The following is a 23,731-nucleotide window of genomic DNA, read 5'->3' as shown; positions in this document are numbered from 1 at the left end:
TCCGGGTACTCCGGCTTCCTCCCACCTCCAAAAACATGCACCTGGGGATAGGTTGATTGGCAACACTAAATTGGCCCTAGTGTGTGAATGTGAGTGTGAATGTTGTCTGTCTATCTGTGTTGGCCCTGTGATGAGGTGGCGACTTGTCCAGGGTGTACTCCGCCTTCCGCCCGAATGCAGCTGAGATAGGCTCTAGCACCCCCCGCTACCCCAAAAGGGAAAAGCGGTAGAAGGTGGATGGAGTTTGCTTACAATTTCGTTGTACAATGTACAATAAAGATCTATTCTATTCTAAGTCATGAACAAACACAAAATAGGTTCCATCCATCCATCCATTTTCTAATTCTTGTCCCTTTTGGGTTCGCGGGGGGTCGAGCCTATCTCAGCTACATTCGGGCGGTAGGCGGGGTACACCCTGGACAAGTCGCCACCTCATCACATGGCCAACACAGATAGACAGACAACATTCACACACTAGGGCCAATTTAGTGTTGCCAATCAACCTATCCCCAGGTGCATGTCTTTGGAGGTGGGAGGAAGCCGGAGTACCCGGAGGGAACCCACGCAGTCACGGGGAGAACATGCAAACTCCACACAGAAAGATCCCGAGACCGGGATTGAACTCAGGACCTTCGTATTGTGAGGCAGATGCACTAACCCCTCTGCTAGGTTATCCGATTTATTTTCTAAACAAAATACTCCTTTTTCAAGGCGGATCGAATTTGACGCTTTTTATATGTCCGAATGGACATGAAGTCAACTTGCCAAAGGTTTTCATATGTAATTTCACCTCGTTGACACAAATGCATGAGAACATATGCAGGCATATCCCAGGCAGCTATATTGAAGTATAGGGGCCTGTGTCAATCACAAGCTGATTACATGATGATTACACCTGGATTCACGAGATCTCGTAGAGGTCTGTGCTATGTCGCTGCATGACAGAGCCGCAACAGGAGGATTGCCGGACTGCGGACGGCGGGATCGCAAGGGAGACCTGCCTCACTATTTGAGAAAAACTGCATTAAACAGTTGACAAGAGAATGCACACGTCAGCAACACCAGCATCACTATGTGAGCTACAGTGCTAAGGTTAAAGTGTCCGCGCTGAGATCGGTAGGTCGTGAGTTCAAACCCCGACCGAGTCATACCAAAGACTATAAAAATGGGACCCATTACCTCCCTGCTTGGCACTCCGCATCAAGGGTTGGAATTGGGGGTTAAATCACCAAAAATGATTCCAGAGTGCGGCTGCTGCTCACTGCTCCCCTTACCTCCCAGGGGATGGAACAAGGGGATGGGTCAAATGCAGAGAGTAATTTCACCCCATTCTGTGTGTGTGTGTGTGTGTGTGTGTGTGTGTGTGTGTGTGTGTGTGTGTGTGTGTGTGTGTGTGTGTGTGTGTGTGTGTGTGTGTGTGTGTGTGTGTGTGTGTGTGTGTGTGTGTGTGTGTGTGTGTGTGTGTGTGTGTGTGTGTGTGTGTGACTATCAGTGGTACTTTAACTTTAACTTTTTAACATTATTGTCACAAACACAGCACTGCCACTATGATTTTGTAAGTGCTGCAAAGAAGAAAACTGCTGCGTTGTTCTTAGATCTGTCAAAAGCTTTTGACACGTTTGAACACTTTCTTGTCTCAGAGATGAAAGAGTATTGGAATGTCTTCCAAAGTAGTAGGGTAAATATTTGAGTGGTACACAGCACTTTGAAATGCCTTATATACAAATTCAACTTGCCTTGCCTGGTAGTACACAAAAGGTTTAGGTTGATGGTGTGTGTTCAAGCTTGTTATCTATTCCAGGGGTGTCAAACTCATTTTAGCTCACATGGAGAAACATCTATTCCCAAGTAGGCCGGACTGGTAACATTTTGGCATAGTAACTTAAAAATAAAGACAACTTCAGATTTTTTTTTTTGTGAAAGCAAAGACCAAGCACATTCTGAAAATGTACAAATCATACAATGTTTTTTTTTTACACTCATGTTGCGCTTAATAATATTCTATCTTCATTTGTCTTTATTCATACTTTCTGAATAGATGATATGATAATGTTGATCAGTCAAATAGGTGGAATTGAGTCAGGCAGAGTTTTTAAATGCTTTCATTGTTGTTATTTTTTTTAAATCTATCACAAGATTAAATAAATATCAAAATCCAAACTACAGAATGTTAATGCAAGTTCCTCATTTTACTCGACTGACATCACGTGGTTTATTCTGTACATTTGTAGCATCATCTACTACATCCATCCATCCAGTTTCTACCGCTTGTCCTTCTTGCGGTCGCTGGGGTGGCTGGAGCCTATCCCAGCTGAATTCGGGCGGAAGGCGGGGTACACCCTAGACAAGTTGTCATCTGCAACAAAACTTGTGAATTTAGACTCATTTCATTAATCAAACAACTTAAAAGGGTATAGCCTACATATTATTTCAGCATATTTATTAGGGCTGCGAATCTTTGCGTTTCCCACGATTAGATTCAATATCAATTCTTGGGGTCACGATTCGATTCAAAATCGATTTTTTTCGATTGAACTCGATTCAAAAACGATATTTTCTCGATTCAAAACGATTCTCTATTCATTCAATACATAGGATTTCAGCAGGATCTACCCCAGTCTGCTGACATGCAAGCAGAGTAGTAGATTTTTGTAAAAAGCTTTTATAATTGTAAAGGACAATGTTTTATCAACTGATTGCAATAATGTGAATTTGTTTTAACTATTATATGAACCAAAAATATGAGTTATTTTATCTTTGTGAAAATATTGGACACAGTGTGTTGTCAAGCTTATGAGATGCGATGCAAGTGTAAGCCACTGTGACACTATTGTTCACTTTTTTTTATTTTTTATAAATGTCTAATGATAATGTCAATGAGGGATTTTTAATCACTGCTATGTTGAAATTGTAACTAATATTGATACTGTTGTTGATAATATTCATTTTTGTTTCACTACTTTTGGTTTGTTCTGTGTCGTGTTTGTGTCTCCTCTCAATTGCTCTGTTTATTGCAGTTCTGAGTGTTGCTGGGTCGGGTTTGGTTTTGGAATTGGATTGCATTGTTATGGTATTGCTGTGTATTGTTTTGTTGGATTGATTAATTAAAAATATATAAAAAATAAAAAATAAAAAATAAAAATCGATTAAAAAAAAAAAAAAAATTAGAATCGATTCTGAATCGCAGAACGTGAGAATCGCGATTCGAATTCGAATCGATTTTTTTCCCACACCCCTAATATTTATGTGCGCCCAGAAAATGAGTCCCCCTTGCAGTCATAAGTACAACACAAAAATGTACAGATTGTCAAAAACATTTATTTTGGTAGAAATGGCACAGGTTACATTACCAACATCATCTTTGACAATCAAGACATGAACATAACAATCCACATTTTGTATACTATCACTAATAAGAAGCTTAAGTACATAGTGTCCAAACACGCAAGTGTTGACACAGCACATAGCTCCACCCCCTCTGAAGTCATTCATGCTCTGGTGGCAGGGGATACAAATAATTGCTATTGCGACATCCAGTGGACACATTGAGAACAGCAGTTTGTCAATGTCCGTGCATAACTCATCTCGTGGGCCGGATAAGTATTTTTGACACCACTGGTCTATTCAAAACAGTGTCCCCCAGTGGTCCATACTGGCTACCAGTGTATTTACTTTTCATATGAATGTCTTGTGTCATAATGTAATTGATGAAAAGTTTCTTTTTTTTTTCATGAGAGACAATGGCTGATTTGGAACAAATTTACCTTATTTTTTTAACCTGAATATAAGGAGGACGAGCCACAAGTTTTAGAAGCTAAGTGATTAGCAGATCCAACAAGTAGCATTATTCCTAAGTGCTAAACAAGAATTAAAAACTCCAAACTAGAGATGTCCGATGATGGCTTTTTTGCCGATATCCGATATTTCGATATTGTCCAACTCTTAATAACTGATTCCGATATCAACCTATACCGATATATACAGTTGTGGAATTAACACATTATTATGCCTAATTTTGTTGTGATGCCCCGCTGGATGCATTAAACAATGTAACAAGGTTTTCCAAAATAAGAGAACAACTTCAACTCAAGTTATGGAAAAAAGTGCCATCATGGCACTGCCATATTTATTATTGAAGTCACAAAGTGCATTATTTTTTTTAACATGCCTCAAAACTGCAGCTTGGAATTTGGGACATGCATTGGGAGGTTGAGGTGGGCGGGGTTGAGGTGGGCGGGGGGGCGTAGCGGGTGTGTATATTGTAGCATCCCGGAAGAGTTAGTGCTGCAAGGGGTTCTGGGTATTTGTTCTGTTGTGTTTTATGTTGTGTTATGGTGCGGATGTTCTCCCGAAATGGGTTTGTCATTCTTGTTTGGTGTGGGTTCACAGTGTGGCACATATTTGTAACAGTGTTAAAGTTGTTTATACGGCCACCCTCAGTGTGACCTGTATGGCTGTTGACCAAGTATGCTTGCATTCACTTGTGTGTGTGTGTGTCAAAAGCCGTAGATATTATGTGACTGGGTCGGCACGCAAAGGCAGTGCCTTCAAGGTTTATTGGTGCTCTGTACTTCTTCCTACGTCCGTGTACACAGCGGCGTTTTAAAAAGTCATCAATTTTACTTTTTGAAACCGATACCGATAATTTTGAAACTGATACCGATAATAATATTACATTTGAAAGCATTTATCGATAATATCGGACTGCCGATATTATTGGACATCCTTACTCTAAACATAATAAAGTAATCTCTTACTGTACAATGTCTGCTCTAACTGGGATGTTGACTGATGGGATATTTACAGTAGGTCCGGGTTAGGTTTTGCCTCATTCCTCACTTAAAGCATGAGTGAAGAATGCACTACCGACCTGATAAGTTTGAAAGAAAATGAGATGATACAGTATTATCTGCTCACAGTTGCTACCTGTTTTTTTTTTTTTTGAGCACATCGCAGCTAGTCCTGCATAGTCCCACTCCTTAATGATTCAGTCACACACAGGATTCTCACAGGAATGAGGCAAAAAAAAACTTACCGGCTGTATTATTCCTGTTTAGATGAAGAAGGAATCACTATCTTTACATAGGTAAAAAAGAAAAGAAAAAGGTGGGCGCAAACAAGCTTCTTTTCGTGTCTTTCTCGTGATCTACGGTTATAAGTTGACCAACTTCTCGGTTTATGGCAACAACATTCTAGTATACAAGTGAGAGGCATGATCTATAATTAACTTTTACCAAGATAGAGGCGGTGCAGCAGCTCACCGGCTCAGTATGTCAGTAGCTGCTTAAGCTAGTTAGCTTTTTTTGATTGATTGATTGATTGAAACTTTTATTAGTAGATTGCACAGTGATCTCTGTGATCACGGCGCCGCTAAAAGTAGTTCCTCGGCGTTAGCATTTATAATAACAACATTGCTAAAATTTGGTTAAAATTCAGATCACGAGATGTACCGGTAAATGGAGTATTTTTGGCATTTTTTTGGATATTTTAGGCGGCTTTACGGACGCAACAGATTACTCCTATTAGCTTCATTGTTAGCCACCTTGTACTTGCCATATATTACAAATTACAATGTATACAAAAAGAAAAACGTTTTGTCGTCTCATTTAGGGATTTTAAATGATAGGCAAAATTCCAAAAAAGTGCAGTTCTTCTAGAAGACTTGTACTCAATTCTGACAGAACTAAAGTTATGTGCTTTTCAAAATCAAGGAAGACACACACACACACACACACACACACACACACACACACACACACACACACACACACACACACACACACAGGATGTCTGTCAGACTGTTGACAAAATCAGAAAGTGATTGAATGAGTTTCTGTGTACAGATATCTGAGATTGTATCTGGAGGAAAACTTGTCCTTTAAACACCATAGTATTAAGTGTCGTACAAATCTGTGTTTCTTTTATAGAAACAAGGGTTGTTTCTCTTTTAGTGCAAGAAAAAGGCTTAAACAGGCAACATTTTTATCGGTTCTGGACTATGGTGACATTTTGTACATGCATGCACATCTCTCCTCTCTAATAATGGTCTGAAAATGCAAACAATCTCATGCTCTGTCATGCAGCATTAAGATAACTCAGGGTTTTGTCCTCACTACTGTAGCTTATTTGAGAGTGGCCTTCTCTGCACAATCGTAGGTTGGAACACTGGTATGGTTTTCTTTATAAGGCCATTTTGTATGACTTGTGTTCTTGCCTCAGTTCTTCTCAAACAGTGGGGCGTGTGACTTCGGGGAACATGCTTTTTTTTGCCTTACCAGAATATGATGAAGCTAGGGCTGCAACAACTAATCGATTAAATCGATTAAAATCGATTATAAAAGTAGTTGACGATTAATTTAGTCATCGATTCGTTGGATTTATGCTATGCGCATGCGCAAAGGCTACTTTTTTATTTATTAATTTTTTATCAATTTTTTTATAAACCTTTATTTATAAACTGCAACATCACAAACAGCTGAGAAACAATATTCAAAATAAGTATGGTGCCAGTATGCTGGTTTTTTTTCAATAAAATACTGGAAAGGATAGAAACGTAGTTGGTCTCTTTTATCCGATTATTAATCGATTAATCGAAGTAATAATCAACAGATTAATTGATTATCAAATTAGTTGTTAGTTGCAACCCTAGATGAAGCATATGTATCACTTGGCTTCACTGTAATCACGGTCGGAGATGAGGAAAGACCGGTGTGTTGTTTTCTTTATTGTTACTAAGCTTACAATGTTACGCAGAGGTATAGTTATAGCAATTTTATAGACAAATTATATGATTTATTGTTACGATTGAGCATGGGGGGCCGCAAAATATAACAAAAAATATTTGAGAAGCACTGTCTTACTTAAAGGAGATTTATGATGATTCTAATCTACATTTAAGACACTTGCTTGTGGTCTAGATAATATGTATTGAATATGCTTTGGTGTACATTTTGCTCCACAGTCACTTTGTTATAGTCTGTCTGCAAGATGTTTAATTTTGGAGGCGTTCTAAGGTTGCAAATGAAACCATTTCCCACCCTCTGCAAGAGTATGATAATCTGTCCGTTGAAAATGTTCAATGTTTTAAATATATCTTAAATCGACTCAGTCATCACCACAATTTTTTCCCCCGACACAGTCGAAAATAAACTTTATAAACATTATAGAGATTCAACCGGTCACAACATTAGGTACACACTTTCCGATGAATTCCGAGTGCATTAAAAAAACTGTTGATGTCACTGCATATCGCACATGGGTCGCACGTAGGTGTTAGAATGCATGTGCCACGATTAGAGGAAAATAATGATTGTATGTCCTCTGACAAAGACTCTTTTTGGTGAAAACCGCTTTTAAAGCATTGCACCTTCATCCTGGTGTAAGATACAGAGTCATCTTAAATAGGATTACCTGACAAATTTGCAGTTTAAAACCCGAATTAAGGAGTGTTTGAGTATAGGGCTGCAACTAACGATTAATTTGATAATCGATTAATCTGTCGATTATTACTTCGATTAATCGATTAATAATCGGATAAGAAACAAACTACATTTCTATCCTTTCCAGTATTTTATTGAAATAAACCAGCATACTGGCACCATGTTCTGGACATTGGGGGTGCAGCATACACCAATAATAACACAGAAATGTAACTCATCAGATCAGAACTGAATCAGATATTGTGCACGTTTCTGTTGTGAATAATAAAGGATTCATTTTAAGCTGCCTCTGAATAATAGCATGAAATATTCCAGCACCTTGATAACGTTTAGTTATACTAAAGCGTCACTCAAATCTAATTATATTTATATAGCTTTATCGGGCCTGGCTACATTGATCCATTATGAAACGAACCTGAGATATTTCAGTCCGTTACGTTTATTTCGAAATTGGTAACCGTGCGTTTTCTCTCTCAAAACGGAGTCACATTATCAGCCCCGCGTTGCAACAAAGGCATAACGTTAACGTTACTCACAAAAAAGCTGAACTCATGAATGCCTGTTGCCACTATGGACTTAAAAAGTTACGTACCGTGAGTTTCCTTCATCCATGGCTCCAACATGTTTCCTTTTCAGGTGCTCCTGAAGCAATGTTGTACTTCCGTGCCATTTTGCAGGAAACGGTCTTCTTTGAAGTCTTTAAAGTAAATAAATAAATGATAAATGGTTTGTACTTGTATAGCGCTTTTCTACCTTCAAGGTACTCAAAGCGCTTTGACACTACTTCCACATTTACCCATTCACACACACATTCACACACTGATGGAGGGAGCTGCCATGCAAGGCGCTAACCAGCACCCATCAGGAGCAAGGGTGAAGTGTCTTGCTCAGGACACAACGGACATGACGAGGTTGGTACTAGGTGGGGATTGAACCAGGGACCCTCGGGTTGCGCACGGCCACTCTCCCACTGCGCCACGCCGTCCCTAGTAAGTAAAGTGTTCCCACACTTTTGACGACTTAGGTCGTACACTTTTCTCCATTGAAGCAATAACCTCAAGATGTTTTTCCGCTAAAATATCAGTTCTGTTTTCCTGCGCCATTTTTCGAATGTTTCCAGCAAAGGAGACAGTGTCGTCACGAAGCTGTACATGACACATCATTGGCTATTACCTCCACCTAATGAGACGTAGCCTCAGTGCCACTCTGGCGCTGTTTTGTACTGTTTTTGTACTTATTTTGATTATTGTTTCTCAGCTGTTTGTAAATGTTGCAGTTTATAAATAAAGGTTTATTAAAAAAAAATAAAAAAAAGCCTCCGCACATGCGCATAGCATAGTTCCAACGAATCGATGACTAAATTAATCGCCAACTATTTATATAATCGATTTTAATCGATTTAATCGATTAGTTGTTGCAGCCCTATTTGAGTATTAAATGCACATGTCCTCTGTCTGAACACTGATGATGATTACAATGTATTGATGTGATTTACATGTGTAATTGTATCTGGTTTATGTTTGTTTTTGTATTTTATAGTTGTTTTTACATGGAGTTTATTTGTGCTGCTGATGATATTCTTGCCAGTCAGGACCCACTTGCGAAAGGGATTCTGAATCCCAATAACTCCTAGTTAAATAAATGTAACCAACATTTTTTTTAAACACAAATGGCGTACGCATTTGACTCGTCAGTTGTTGTTGTTTTTGTTTGTTATGCGTTTAATATGTTCTGTGTTAATTATTGTTCATGGTCAAAATTAAAAAAATTTAACAGCATCCTACCTTAGCCTATTCATTGAAGAAAAAACGAATGATCAAATTTGCAGCTCCCACGTCTGGAGATGATTGATTGATAGGGTCTGGGGTTTATTTTAAGATATGCATCAAAGCCTATTTGTTTTGATTGTATTTTTTATATAACACTCTGTCTTGTGAAGTTAGGGCTGGGTGATTATATGATCGTGATCGTTGATCGCGATTAATTTCAGTTCGATCACGGTGATCAAACATGGCGGATGTGTCTGTTAGAAGTTACCGCTGTAGTAAACAGGGAAGCAATGATGCGTGGTATAATCCTGCACGGAAACATTTACTAAAACATGTACTAAAAACTCTGCAGACAGACATTTTGTGTTATTTTTGTTTGTGGAAAAAAAAAAATGTTGTTCCTTAAATAATCATCAAACTTGTTTTATGTGTTGATACTAGAGATGTCTGATAATGGCTTTTTTGCCGATATCCGATATTGTCCAACTCTTAATTACCGATTCTGATATCAACCTCAACCTATACCGATAAATACAGTAGTGGAATTAACACATTGTTATGCCTAATTTTGTTGTGATGCCCCGCTGGATGCATTAAACAATGTAACTTTACCATGAATTGATTAACGTGGACCCCGACTTAAACAAGTTGAAAAACTTATTCGGGTGTTACCATTTAGTGGTCAATTGTATGGAATATGTACTGTACTGTGCAGTGGGGTTGAGGTAGGCGGGGTTTGGTGGTAGCGGCGGGTGTATATTGTAGAGTCCCGGAAGATTTAGTGCTGCAAGGGGTTCTGGGTATTTGTTCTGTTGTGTTTATGTTGTGTTACGGTGCGGATGTTCTCCCGAAATGTGTTTGTCATTCGTGTTTGGTGTGGGTTCACAGTGTGGCGCATATTTGTAACAGTGTTAAAGTTGTTTATACGGCCACCCTCAGTGAGACCTGTATGGCTGTTGATCAAGTATGCATGCATTCACTTATGTGTGTGTAAAAGCCGCATATATTATGTGATTGGGCCGGCACGCTGTTTGTATGGAGGAAAAGCGGACGTGAGAGGACACTAAAGGCAGTGCCTTTAATGCACGCCCCCAATAATGTTGTCCGGGTGGAAATCGGGAGAATGGTTGCCCCGCGAGATTTTCGGGAGGGCCACTGAAATTCGTGAATCTCCCGGGAAAATCGGGAGGTTGAAACCTATACCGATAATTTCCGATTTTACATTTTAAAGCATTTATCGGCCGATAATATCGGCCTACACATTATTTTACGGTACTTCAAATTCAAACTGCACTTTAATGTATTTTCATTCAATATAAAATATAGAATTTGGGTTTTAAAATCTCCAGAATCTGGGTCACAACTTGTTTACCAAAGCACTAGTGAGAAGCAATGATGTATACAAGTAATTAAAGAATACAAATAATAATTTACTATTTGAAAGTGTTGTTTAGTAAGTATTAACTTGAAATAAAAGTCTTATAGTGTTCACTACACCAATTATACTTTGTTTACTGCAGAATGTTTGTGATGACAAGCAAAAAAACAAAATAACTTTGATAGGCCAAAAAGTTGTTCTCTTTACCCCCACAAAAGAAGCAGAACCGTTGCCCTAGAACCAGGAACGGACCGCAGCATGGGTTACCTGTACTGTTGCACCTCTAGTAAGCACAATTATATATATATGAACTAAATGACAGTTGTCAGCTGTTAGCATATAATATTACCTCAATCAAACATGGTGGAAATGTCTGTTACAAGATAATGCAGTAGTAAACAGTAGGGATGTGGTACTCGCTATAATCCTGTACGGGACAATCCACTTTAATAAAAAAAAATAAAATAAAAATAAAGTTATATTAATCGGATGATATGAAAAAATTAATTGTGATCTTTTTTTTGCCATATCGCCCGGCCCGACGTGAAGTGTTGGGTATCAACAAGGGGTGGGCTCATTTAGCTCAGGGCGTGTCATAGGTGGAGGTATGTGCAAGTTTCCCCTCGTGAATTCAAAGGTGACCGTTTGAGCGCCTCTTCTCTCAAGCACAACGCAAACAAGTGAGGGAGACGATGGATTTGTTCAACACATGTAAGTGCACTTTGGTCATGTTTTGTGTGCTCTTTACGCCCGCAGAAGTTGGCATATGCCCGGTGAACCAGCATTGAGGTGTGAGGCTGACTCTGGAGATGGGAGCCAACACCAGCCTGCTCAGTGACCTGCCCGACAACCCCAGCCTCAAGGCTTTGGTGGGCACGGAGTCCATATCGGAGAACGACCCCTTCTGGAATCAGCTCATCTCCTTCACTGTTATTAGTCCAACAAGCAGGTACAAAGCATGCACACGTTGTTAAGTTTAAATATTGCATGTTTGAAACTTTTATCATTAACTGTACATGATTGACTCTTTCCTTGCTTTAGTCAAACCCCCAGCACGTTTAAAGGAGAGTTATTTTAAAATTCCTATCCAGGATCCTCTGTAACGCTTCGGACAGGATGTTTGCTGAACCTTTCACTACCTAAGTAATGATTCATCAGGTTTATTTGTTTTGGCTCTGCCTGACTAGTTAGCCTTTTGCTCTTTTAATATGACGGTTAAAAAGTCAGAGTATTATACTTCCTCTTGAATGATGCACTGCAATTGTACACCAATGCAAAATACTACACAATCACAATAATGAATGATGACATTGTATTGATGCCACTGTGACAATGTCAGTCCAAACTGAGCAGTAATAACTTTGTAAAGGCAGAATATTTGATGCTGCTCTTGGATTGGATCACATTAGATTTGTTGTTCTGTACATGCCATATTTCCTGAAATAATAGTCCCACTCCTATTGATGCTGTCTCAATTTGTCTGTGCGCCACCTTAAATAAACGTCTATTATTTACTCATTATTTATAGGTGGAAGTGTGTGCATCATATCATACCATAACACAATAATATAAGATATACTGTGAACATGATAGGGATGTAATGATATTAATATTTCATATCACATTTATCGCGACCAAAATTGTCACGGTTATAATTTTTTTAAGGATACATTTCATTTATTTAGAAAAAATACATAGGATATTAATCAGTCCAATAAACTAACACTGGATAGAACAATCCCAACTCCAAACCAATCCCAGCCCCGCAACATTTCGAATAGCAAAAATGAATAATATCAACAACAACTTTTCAAATAGCAAAAATGAATAATATCAACAACAACTAACGTCAATAACACTGACCATAAACATTAAACTACGCGTAACATTATTATCGCAGTATGGTTGAATGTGCTCAAAAAGTACTTATACACACTGAAATATTTTGCCCAAATAACTCTTTTTTTGAATAACTAAAATAAATAGACACACTGTTGGAACACAGTATTTTGCATATTTTGTGTCTCTTATAATTCGCCGATTGTGTTTTAGTTTCAGTATTTTATCTGTTTTGATGGCTAAGCTTTTATTGTTTTAAATATTGGTTTGTACTGTAGCACTTTAAGATTTATTTGAATAAAAAGTGCCTAACAAAATCTAATATTATTTATAATTCCTAGTGAGCGTTGTATGGCATCCTGTGTTCAGCTGTCCTTGAACGCACCATAAAACACCTCTGTCTTGTGTTCCTTTGTGTATAGATCGATTATTGCGTTCTAAGAGAGCACATCTGTAGGCTAAATGTGAACAATTGAATATCTTAGTTGTTTAGACAGTAATGTGTTTATATAAGTTTAGATTGTGGTATGTAGTTTCTTAATTCCTCTTGTTTTCATATTAGTATTTAAGCAAGTGAGCTGGCGCCAGTCCTTGAGTTTTCAAAGTGCAGTTATCAATCACGGTTTTTCTGTAATTTTAATTTAAAACGATAATACTGTCAAGAGTTTTACCGCAGTTATCATTGATACAGTTTATTGCTACATCCCTAGAGTATGTATACATTGGAACCTTGGAATGTGACCACCGTTTTTACAGAAAACATTAAGGACCACAGATGTCAATTAGCAACTAAGGTATAATCTGTCCAATTTACAATGTGTTAATTTAAATTGTTCATCAATGTGCATTATTGGGGATGGCGTGTCTCGGGTGGTAAAGCGGCCGTGCCAGCAATTTAAGGGTTCCAGGTTCGATCCAAGCTTCCGCCATCCTAGTGACGCCTGTTGTGTCCTTTGGCAAGACACTTCACCCTTGCTCCTGATGGGTCGTGGTTAGGACCTTACATGGCAACTCCCGCCATCAGTGTGGGAATGTGTGTGGGAATGTTTGTGTGAATGGGTGAATGTGGAAATAGTGTCAAAGCGCTTTTAGTACCTTTTAAGGTAGAATAGCGCTATACAAGTATAATCCATTTACCATTATCCTGAATAAACGAATCCAATTTTGTTTTGGTTTTATTTTTCTCGTGTAAATTAAATACATCATACATATCAGAGTTTAAAGCCATCATAACGTTTTTCAACATTACACATGCCCAACTTTTACACTAGGGTTAGGGGTCCGAGGCCCACTGTAGTATTAACACTTAGTTAGTAATCTTACTCTTGATTTTAATCATATTCCATAAATATATCCAACCTACTTATAGATTACCGGGTTAATAGCCTTCTCAAATGATATGAAAGCCTGTGTTAATCAAAAATATTATTAAGGTTGCCTACAAAAATAAATACTAATCTAATCTACTAAGGAAGGGAGTCATGAAAAATGCATTTATATACTGATACGCAGTGCTAAAATAGATAAATTCTCCTTGCCGGCAAATATATTTGTTTCTCAGCTGTGGTCTGTATTGGCTGCAGCGGTACTTAGTTGTAATACACTTTTCCACCACTTGCGGCAGTAATGACAATCTCATACAGAAATCTTGAGCTAGTTTCTTAAGTGCAAGAATTACGACTAAAGTGTTGAGGCTGTATTTTCTTTTTGACTTTAATTTCATGACAGTTTAGATAAAAAACACATGAATTATTAATGTATTTTTATTCAAAATTTTAGCACAACATATTTGTATGTGAATGTATTTTGCGTCAGTTATTTCTGAGTTCCTTCTGATGCAGTATATTTGGTTAGTACTCATTTTTCTTTTAGTGTTAATATTTGAGTCACCCCCAGGCCCATCTGTAGTGGAAAAGTTGGGCACAAAAGGTTAAGAAACCTTGCACCAAAGTATATTCAAGCTTCATTTCTCGTATTCTCCCTTGAAAATATATACTGTAGTGAAAATGGTTGAAGGTTACACTCACTTTTATGAGATACTGTATTATGCACATATGCCTATTAATTTGTGAATTATTTTAAATGTATTCTTCATTCATAAAATGTAAGTATAGGCATAGTGTATTTACCTACATATCTAAAAGGTAACCAAATTACGCACGTTTGCATAATTTGTATAACAAACACCACGAAAGGATGCCTTATTGTCTGTTGTCTGCTCTGTCGTCCACAAGTTGAACACATTCTTGTGCACGTTCGTGCATGTTTTGAAAGTTAAAAGTCAATCGTAAACTTTTCATTGTTCCAACACATTGCACGTAGTATATCCGCACTTTCGGTGAGAACATTTTGTAACTGTTGGCGATCTATGGCGGTGATTTTTGTTGGCAAATGAGTGAATAATGAGTGATTAAGGAGTGAATGAATTATGTTAATGTTAATGTAAACAAGGAAGTGAAGACATGCGGTGATGCGATGGAGACATTTGATTGGTTGGACAGTTTTCATTGTGTTGTTCGGCCAAAATCTGAGGCGAAATTGTGGGTATTGGACACATTAGCGAGGCCGCCCATAATTCCCGGGAATTGGTTGTATATGCGTGAAATGGTGCGACCGCAACATTTATTAAGAACAGTGTTGGGTTAGTTACTGAAAACCAGTAACTAGTTACAGTTACTAGTTACTTTATTTCAAAAGTAACTCAGTTACTAACTCAGTTACTTACACCAAAAAGTAATGCGTTACTGTGAAAAGTAACTATTTAGTTACTTCTACTTTTTTTTTTTTTTTAAAGCTCCCATTAATGCCCTTTTAGCCTTCATTTCAGTACTGTTATTGCACTGGAGAATAATACAATCTGTTGATCAACTTGACATACATTTGCATCACTGAACTCTGCTAAGCAATGTGGTCTACATACAACACACAAAGACAAAGATATGTTTCAAAGGGCCAATTTATTTCAGGCCAGAACAAATTGACAAAACTATTTTAAATAGCTGCAACATAACATACATAAGTAACAAACAGCATAATAACACTAACACTAACCACGTTAAACCCAGATTCCGAACTAACAAAGGTCTTAACTCATTCTCTTTCTATGCCACTTCAATATGGAATGCACTCCCAACAGGTGAAAAAGAAAGGGCATCTCTATCCTCCTTCAAAACCGCACAAAAAGAACACCTCCAGGCAACTACAGCCCTAAACTAACACCCTCCCTTCCACATAATACCTCTTCGGATTGTAAATAATCAAATGTAGACACTTTTTCTTATACTTTCTGATCTCTCTCTCTGTGTCCACTACTTGCTGTACATATCCTACCAAGTCAGTCCTACACTGTTTCAATGTCCATTTCTCTGATGATGCAATTGTTGATGACTGAAGTGTTGATACCAACCAAACCTAACCCCCTCCCACCCCCCTCCATATCCCACACCCCGGATTGTAAATAATGTAAATAATTCAATGTATATACCCTGATGATTATCTTGTGTGATGACTGTATTACGATGTTAGTATTTATTTGATAGTGTATATCTGTATCATGAATCAATTTAAGTGGACCCCGACTTAAACAAGTTAAAAAACTTATTTGGGTGTTACTATTTAGTGGTCAATTGTACGGAATCTACTAATAAAAGTTTCAATCAATCAATCAATCAATCAACAACATAACTGTAAACCTGGCTTCACCTAAGGAAGGCACACGTGACATACACAAAGCCTAACCAGGCAGATTTGAATTGTTGTTTTGGGCAGGAGACGGGATCTTTGATCCAAGACACAACTTACATTTAACTAAAATGTTCTTTTATTTGTGCTCGACAAAAGAAAAGAAGTGAGAATATCTCATACTTGCCAACCCTCCCGAATTTCAGTGCCTCTCCCTGGGACAACCATTCTCCAAATGTCTCCCGATTTCCAGCCGGACTTAAGGCACGCCCCCTTTCGGTCTGTGCGGATCTGAGTGGGGACAGCCTGTCGTCACGTCTGCTTGGCCAACCAAAAAGTAACCACAGAACACTATACCGTATAGTCGTATAGTGTTCTGTGGTTACTTTTTGGTTGGCCAACGGTTTACGTTGTATTGCGCACCCCCCCCTCTCCTCCCCTTCCCACACCCACACGCACACACACAGAGAGCGCAGAGGAAGAATCAGAAGCACGTCTCTGCTACGCTGCAATAAAACACACTCAGATCCTCAGTTTCTAGCCGATACTACATAAAAAATAACGCAAAATAACGCAGTAACGCATCACGTAGTAACGGTAACTGAGTTACTGAATATAAAAAATAACGCGTTAGATTACTAGTTACCGCCGAAACTAACGGCGTTACAGTAACGCGTTACTTTGTAACGCGTTAGTCCCAACACTGATTAAGAATGATTCTATACAGATATATAGAGGAAGTGCTACTGTATGCAGTGTGAAACTTTTCCAAACAAAAAAAATAATTTGGTAAAAAAAAAAAATGTTATTATAAAATTGCATTTGTATTATTAAAGGCTTCACTGTCTAATAAATAAATGGCAGGTACTCTCTGCAGTTGAGTCAACCACTGTATTTGACAAATCTCTCGTTTTGTTTTGTGCTTTAAACAGTGCTGACTCCAAGTTGCTGGAAGAAGCTGTTTTACCGCTGGCCAAGCTCCTAAGTATGTTGCCTCTCTTTATTATATCAATTGATGAATGTTGCAGGACTTAATATTTATTTCCTGTTCAGTTGAAAACAATCCCAGAACAGGGAACTTTGGTGCTCTGGTGAGAATATTCCTGGGAAGAACCAAAGAGCTGAAAATCTCCACAGAATGCCAAGAGTGAGTGTTAATGTGTCCAAGATGCTTGAGTTACTAATATAACAACATGGGAGAGGTAGACCTTTGAAACAAAGTCACCATGAACGTTGATTTTGACTGATGTGCTCCGCCTTTGTTCCACAGTCAACTGTTCATTTGGCAGGCGCACAATGCTCTCTTTATGATCCGCTGCTTGCTCAAGGTGTTTATCCGGGAGATGAGCGAGGAGGAGCTGCAGTTGCAGTTCAGCTACCAGGAGAGGGCGCCAGGCTCCTGTGGCGGTGAGCACTGTTTCTCTCTCCCTCATACACGCACACATAGACAGGAAGTTGTTGTCAAAGGAGGATGGAAACTGGGAAACAATCTGACATAATAATAATAATAATGACTTGTAGCAGCTGTGTTAAACCCAAAAGTGACGTATTCCGATCCATGACCTAAAATACATGTCACAGCCAGTCAGGTTCTTGGATGGTTTTCCTCACAAAACAACATGTAGGCCCAAGCTTTATTCCCCTACCTCTCTTATTTGTCACTCTATTTGTGATGCATTTAAGAAAGCTCGTATTGGAAAGACCTGCTTGGTGCTTGTAGACAAAAACATGGCTGTCAACTTCATGCGAGAATAATAGGACGTTTGACCGTAAACATTCTTAACACAAATCTAATGCTTAACACTGTGTATTAGAACATATATAACAGTACATCTACATAACAATTTCCATGCAGAATTGGTTGTGTGACAAACATTTTCTGTAGCCCTTAAGTACAGTCAAAAATATGACAACATTGGACCCAAGACACATTGTATGACCTTTATTTTGTTTCGATTTATCCTTGCAAAAGTAATGTAAATGAGAAAAATATCAGTATTTAGGTGGCACAGTCATTATTGAACATAACAGCACAATCTAAGTTCGGATGTTAAATTTTGTCATAAATGTTATCACTATACAGTCAAAAAGCCAAAGAAAAAGCAGTGCACATTTTAAACTAAGGTGTAGTAGATCAGGTGACATTGAGTTGCTTTTTTGTCGTACTTTATTTGTCTGGCTTCTGGATTCAGAGTATATATTCTTTGACATTTTTTGGTTGACTTGTGAGTTATTTATCTGACTGAATTCTGAAGGCCCACTTTAGTCTGTAGCCTCTTTCACGCCACAAAATGTCCACATCACAGCAATAAGCTCACGTACTTATCGCGGCAAAGAGTCCTGCAAGAACATTTTTAAGATATGTGCGGTATCATATTGACTGGAATGCAGTGTTTAATGTATAGTGCTAGGCTATTGAACTGACGGCCTGGTGGTCAAATCTGGCCCAAGATTGACACCATACCAGCCCCCGAGGTCAGCTAAAACTTAAGAGACAAATATTTTTGCAGCAAATTCCTTAAAACACTAAAGTGCTCCAGTTGTATAGGGGAACTTGGGCCACTGTAAACACATTGTCAGATCCTTGCATTGACTTTTTAACTAGCTAGCAATCATAGGACACTGGGTTTCACATAACTGAGGCGGTCCTCATAGCACCGCTTTTAAGTCCTCTCCGTCCTGGCAGGTACAACTTGTTTTCAATTTGTCACTGAGGTGTTGCTGTAGCTTGTTAAATTCAGATGCGCTCAGTAGTCATTTGTTCAACTTCTTTAGTTATACTTGCAGTGTTCCTCAAGGTTCCATTTTAGGTCCTCTCTTTTTTCTCATTTGGGCTATTTAACTGGTGGCCTGCGTGTTTTGTTAAAAAAAACCTGCAGAAGACTCGATTTTGCAGCAGATTCCTAAAAACACTATCAATCAATCAAAGTTTATTTATATAGCCCTTAATCACAAGTGTCTCAAAGGGCTGCACAAGCCACAACAACATCCTCGGCTCAGATCCCACATCAGGGCAAGAAAACTCAACCCAATGGGAACAACGAGAAACCTTGGAGGGGACCGCAGATGTTGGGACCCCACCTCTGGGCGACCGGTGCAATGGATGTCGAGTGGATCTAGTTAATAGTGTGAGAGTCCAGTCCATAGTGGGCCAGCAGGGGATCATCTTGAATGGAGACAAGTCAGCAGTGCAGAGACATCCCCACCTGATGCACAGAGGAGTGGTCCATCCCAGGTCCCGACTTTGAACATCTAGCGCCTCATCTGTGGTCACTTGATAACCGCTCCACGCAGGAGAGGGGGGCAGAGCAGAAAAGAGACGGCAGATCAACTGGTCTAAAAGGGGGGTCTATTTAAAGGCTAGAGTATACAAATGAGTTTTAAGATGGGACTTAAATGCTTCTACTGAGGTAGCATCTCTAACTGTTACTGGGAAGGCATTCCAGAGTACTGGAGCCTCAATAGAAAACGCTCTATAGCCCGCAGACTTTTTTTGGGCTCTGGGAATCACTAATAAGCCGGAGTTCTTAGAACGCAGATTTCTGACCGGGACATATGGTACAATATAAAACAAAATAGGATGGAGCTCGACCGTTTTGTATTTTATACGTAAGTAGTAAAACATTAAAGTCGCATCTTATGTGCACAGGAAGCCGGTGCAGGTGAGCTAATATAGGCATAATATGATCAAACTTTCTTGTTCTTGTCAAAAGTCTAGCAGCCACATTTTGTACCAACTGTAATCTTTTAATGCTAGACATAAGGACACCGAAAATAATACGTTACAGCAATCGAGACGGGACGTAACGAACGCATGAATAATGATCTCAGCTTCGGTGGTGGACAAAATGGAACAAATTTCAGCGATATTACGAAGATGAAAGAAGGCTGTTTTAGTAACACTTAATGTGTGACTCAAATGAGAGAGTTGGGTCGAAGATAGTACAGAGATTATTTACCGAGTTGCTTTGTGTAATTGTTTGGTTGTCAAATGTTAAGGTGGTGTTATTAAATCGGTGTCTAGCAGGACCGATAATCATAATTTCCGTTATCCATGCGTTGAGTTGCAAAAAGTTAGTTGACATCCATTGTTTAATTTAATTTAGACACGCCTCTAGTTGACTACAATCTGGCGTGTTGTTCAACTTTAGGGGCATGTAGAGTTGGGTGTCATCGGCATAACAGTGAAAGCTAACACCGTATTTGCGTATGTTTCCACCTAGCGGCAGCATATAGATGCTGAAGAATGCAGGGCCAAGAACCGAACCCTGTGGAACTCCGCACGTTACCTTAATATACTCCGTGGTCACATTGTTTTGGGAAACGCATTGCATCCTGTCAGTAAGATAGGAGTTAAGATACTAGAGTCACCATAGAGATGATCTTTGACTAGATTTTTTGTAGAAGGTTCTTAAAAAAAGCAGAGTGAAAAAATTAATAGACCAAACTGAAATGTCTACTATAGAGGACGCTGGTTCTGCAAAATATACAAAATAGGAGTAATTGTAAAGGGAGAAGTTTGGCTCCTCGGTCCTTAGCTTTATGGGAATGTAGCCCCCAAATCAATTTAGTTGAATATCCGTTCTTTAAGGTCTACCATCAAGGTGGAAACGTGTTTGGTTGTCTTGTTTATTCTTTGGTGCTTGTTGTGTGACTCACAGCCATCACTCACTCAATGTATTGTGCTATCTCTGTGAAAACACTTGCAGCTCCTCTCTGGCCTGGGCTGGCCTTCTAAAGGTCAACAGGGAACTTCAACTTGTCTGTTATAACGTCTACCACCTTTCTTACAGAATCGGGCTGTGAGGATCTCCTTGAGGAGCTCTTGGCCAACCTGGTGCACCTGATTGTTGAAGTACCCCTATTGTAAGTCGTCGTCTTCTTTCTCTCTGCATGAGTGTTGAACATAACTTGTTAAAGGTCAAGATGTGTAATAGAATAAGATGTTTACTATGACGATCTTTACCAGGATTGTTCCCACGCTGTTATTTAATAATGTCAGTAGTCTTGTCTGACATTTTCCATAACCAGCAGTGATGTCCCTTACAGAGTTCTTTACTTTTGAACTTCCTGTTTTTATTCATCTTTTTCATTTGTGTTTATTGGGTCCAGAATGTTAGTCATTGGCATGAAAAACTTTTTTTGTAGGGTTGGCATCACTTTTGAGTGAGTCACAATTTAAAGCTGGTCCACGTCATGAAAAAAAGAAAGAAAAAGATCCCGCCTGAGTTTACTTTGAAATTACTCGGCCAGCGAGCTTGGCGCGTCGGAGCGCTGAGCTGGCTGTAGGCTGAGCGTAAGAAATGAAAGTGTTGGTTAGTTTTTACGAGAAGAAGAAGAGCAGATGTTGTGCCAATCAGCCGGGTGGAGGGAATAAGAAAAACATTAATAATTGGAAAAATACTGTCAGACTTTTCTTCGCATGTGTGTATGATGTACTAACCTACACAACTGTAGAATGTTCAACAATTAAGACTAAAGGAGCAAACGTGTTGGGAACAATGGCCTTAATAACCATTTGTCTGAGAATGTATTTTTGTCATTTCAAAACTGTTAAAATGTTGTATGGGGTTAAAGGTCAGCGCAAGTCAAGTTCTTCTTGTTTTGGTGGTGCTTTCCCTAAACTGTTCCACACACGTGGAAACAATACAGTAAGTTAGTTGCCTATTAAGTTTTGCTAAGAAGAACAATACCATGCACTAATTCATTAATTAAAGTCCCTTTACATGCAAAATTGTATTTATGATGTTCTAACAATAATATGTGCCTGTTGATGAGAAAAATCACCCTCACATGAAAAGGTGCTAAAATGCTCCTTTTCAATGTTGCTACACACAGGTTGCTTTGCTACACATCTTGAAATAAAGCTCGGAGCTCTGCCAACTCAGCTACAGACATGTGAGCTGTAAGTTGGATCAGTTTGTTTCCTTCAGCGAATAAGCTAAATAATGCTGCTGTCAAAAAGTAACAGGCTGTCGTCCTGCTGAGATTCAATGATTTGATTGGAAAGAGTCTGATTCGACTATCAACCTCCCACTCGGATTATCTGATATTAAACACCCTCCCTCGTAATTAGGGTTGCAAAGGGGTGGAAAGTTTTCGGTAAATTTCCGGAAACTTTCCGGAAATTTACCACGGGAAGTTAAGCTCGGGAAGATTGGAAATATTGACCATTTTTTGATTATTCAAAGTTGGACACCGTCCATAGGAATTAATGGGAATATATGGGAATTAATGGGGAATTACAATAATGATATATTATTGGGCACTTGTCTATATGCTGCTGCATCTTTGTGGCATTTTTGACGTAGCTCTTTGCATAGTATTTGCAAATGTACACAGCCTTTCCGCCTACATTGGTTGGGGTGAAATGTCTCCACACATCAGGTGGTGTACGTGGCATTAATCTGTTTGTATTTATTTATTCTTGTAAAACACTAATGCAATCCCACACACAGATACAGTATAAATAGTCAGCTAAACAATTGGAGTAGTCTTTAAAAATATTTTACTGATGGACTAATGAATAGAAATAGGCTAGATCAGGGGTCGGCAATCAAAGAGCCGCATGCGGCTTTTTGATCATTCCGATGCGGCTCAGCTGCATACTTGCCAACCCCCCCGATTTTCCCGGGAGACTTCCGGATTTCAGTGTCCCTCGCCGAAAACTCCCGGGATTAATATTCTCCGATTTTCACCCTTACAATAATAATAAGGGCGTGCCATGATGGTACAGTATTTGGCGCCCTCTACAATATGTGTTAACAGCGTGCCAGCCCAGCCTCTTGTTATATGCAACTTCTGCTTGCACACATAAGTGACAGCAACGCATACTTGGTCAACAGCCACACAGGTTACACTGACGGTGGCCATATAAAACAACTTTAACACTCTTTCTAATAATGCGCCACACTTTGAACCAAAACCAAACAAGAATGACAAACACATTTCGGGAGAACATCTGCACCTTAACACAACATAAACACAACCCACAACAGAACAAGTACCCAGAATCCCATGCAGCCCTGACTCTTCCGGGCTACATTATACACCCCTGCATCATGGCTAACGGAGAAATATTTTCGGTTCATTATGAGACTGTGATGGTACGTAAACCTAGCTAGCTAGAGATATTGGCCCCAAAATCATTTAACAAGTACATGAACAGCTAGCTAGTTTGAGTGGAAGTCTGCTGGAGTAGTCTATAGTCATACAGTAACAAGCAATTACACCTCTATTAAACTTAAATACCATAAATCAAATATATTTACCCCAGTAATATCATCAAAACTTACTACTCGAAATACCTGCGGTGTCCCCTGCGTACATACAGCAGGTGTGTTGGGACGATAATCATTTGATTGATTCATATATTGTGTGCAGACAAATACCGTATTTTCCGGACTATAGAGTGCACCGGTGTAAAAGCTGCACCCACCCCGAATTTTAAAAGAACATTTTTCCCCGTATAATAGCCACATCAGACTGAGTATAACCCGCAGATATAGATGTTGTGAAATGAGGTTTTTACACCGGAGGATTTTCACCATAATTGTTTTACAAACGGTGCCTGTCACACGGTAGAAACGTCATTGTCATGGACCCACTAGCTGCGGAAGCTAGCT

The 23,731-nt window shown here is 39.0% G+C and overlaps 1 protein-coding gene across 1 annotated transcript in view; it reads left to right on the top strand.

Moving 5' to 3' along the window:
- The window catches only part of dym (dymeclin), a 134,598-nt gene that overhangs the window by 4,782 nt on the left and 106,085 nt on the right, over positions 1–23,731 (top strand). Inside the window, exons 2-6 of the mRNA XM_061927506.2 lie at positions 11,343–11,535; positions 17,039–17,091; positions 17,160–17,253; positions 17,377–17,513; positions 20,900–20,972. Of these exons, the coding sequence (XP_061783490.1) occupies positions 11,396–11,535; positions 17,039–17,091; positions 17,160–17,253; positions 17,377–17,513; positions 20,900–20,972 (497 nt within the window). The 5' untranslated portion in view covers positions 11,343–11,395. The remainder of the gene's footprint in view (positions 1–11,342; positions 11,536–17,038; positions 17,092–17,159; positions 17,254–17,376; positions 17,514–20,899; positions 20,973–23,731) is intronic.

The sequence above is a fragment of the Nerophis lumbriciformis genome, linkage group LG32, assembly GCF_033978685.3.
Source record: "Nerophis lumbriciformis linkage group LG32, RoL_Nlum_v2.1, whole genome shotgun sequence".
In the NCBI taxonomy this organism is placed as follows: Eukaryota; Metazoa; Chordata; class Actinopteri; order Syngnathiformes; family Syngnathidae; genus Nerophis; species Nerophis lumbriciformis.
The sequence above is the reverse complement of the archived record's forward strand: the minus strand, read 5'-3'. Positions and strand labels throughout refer to the sequence as shown.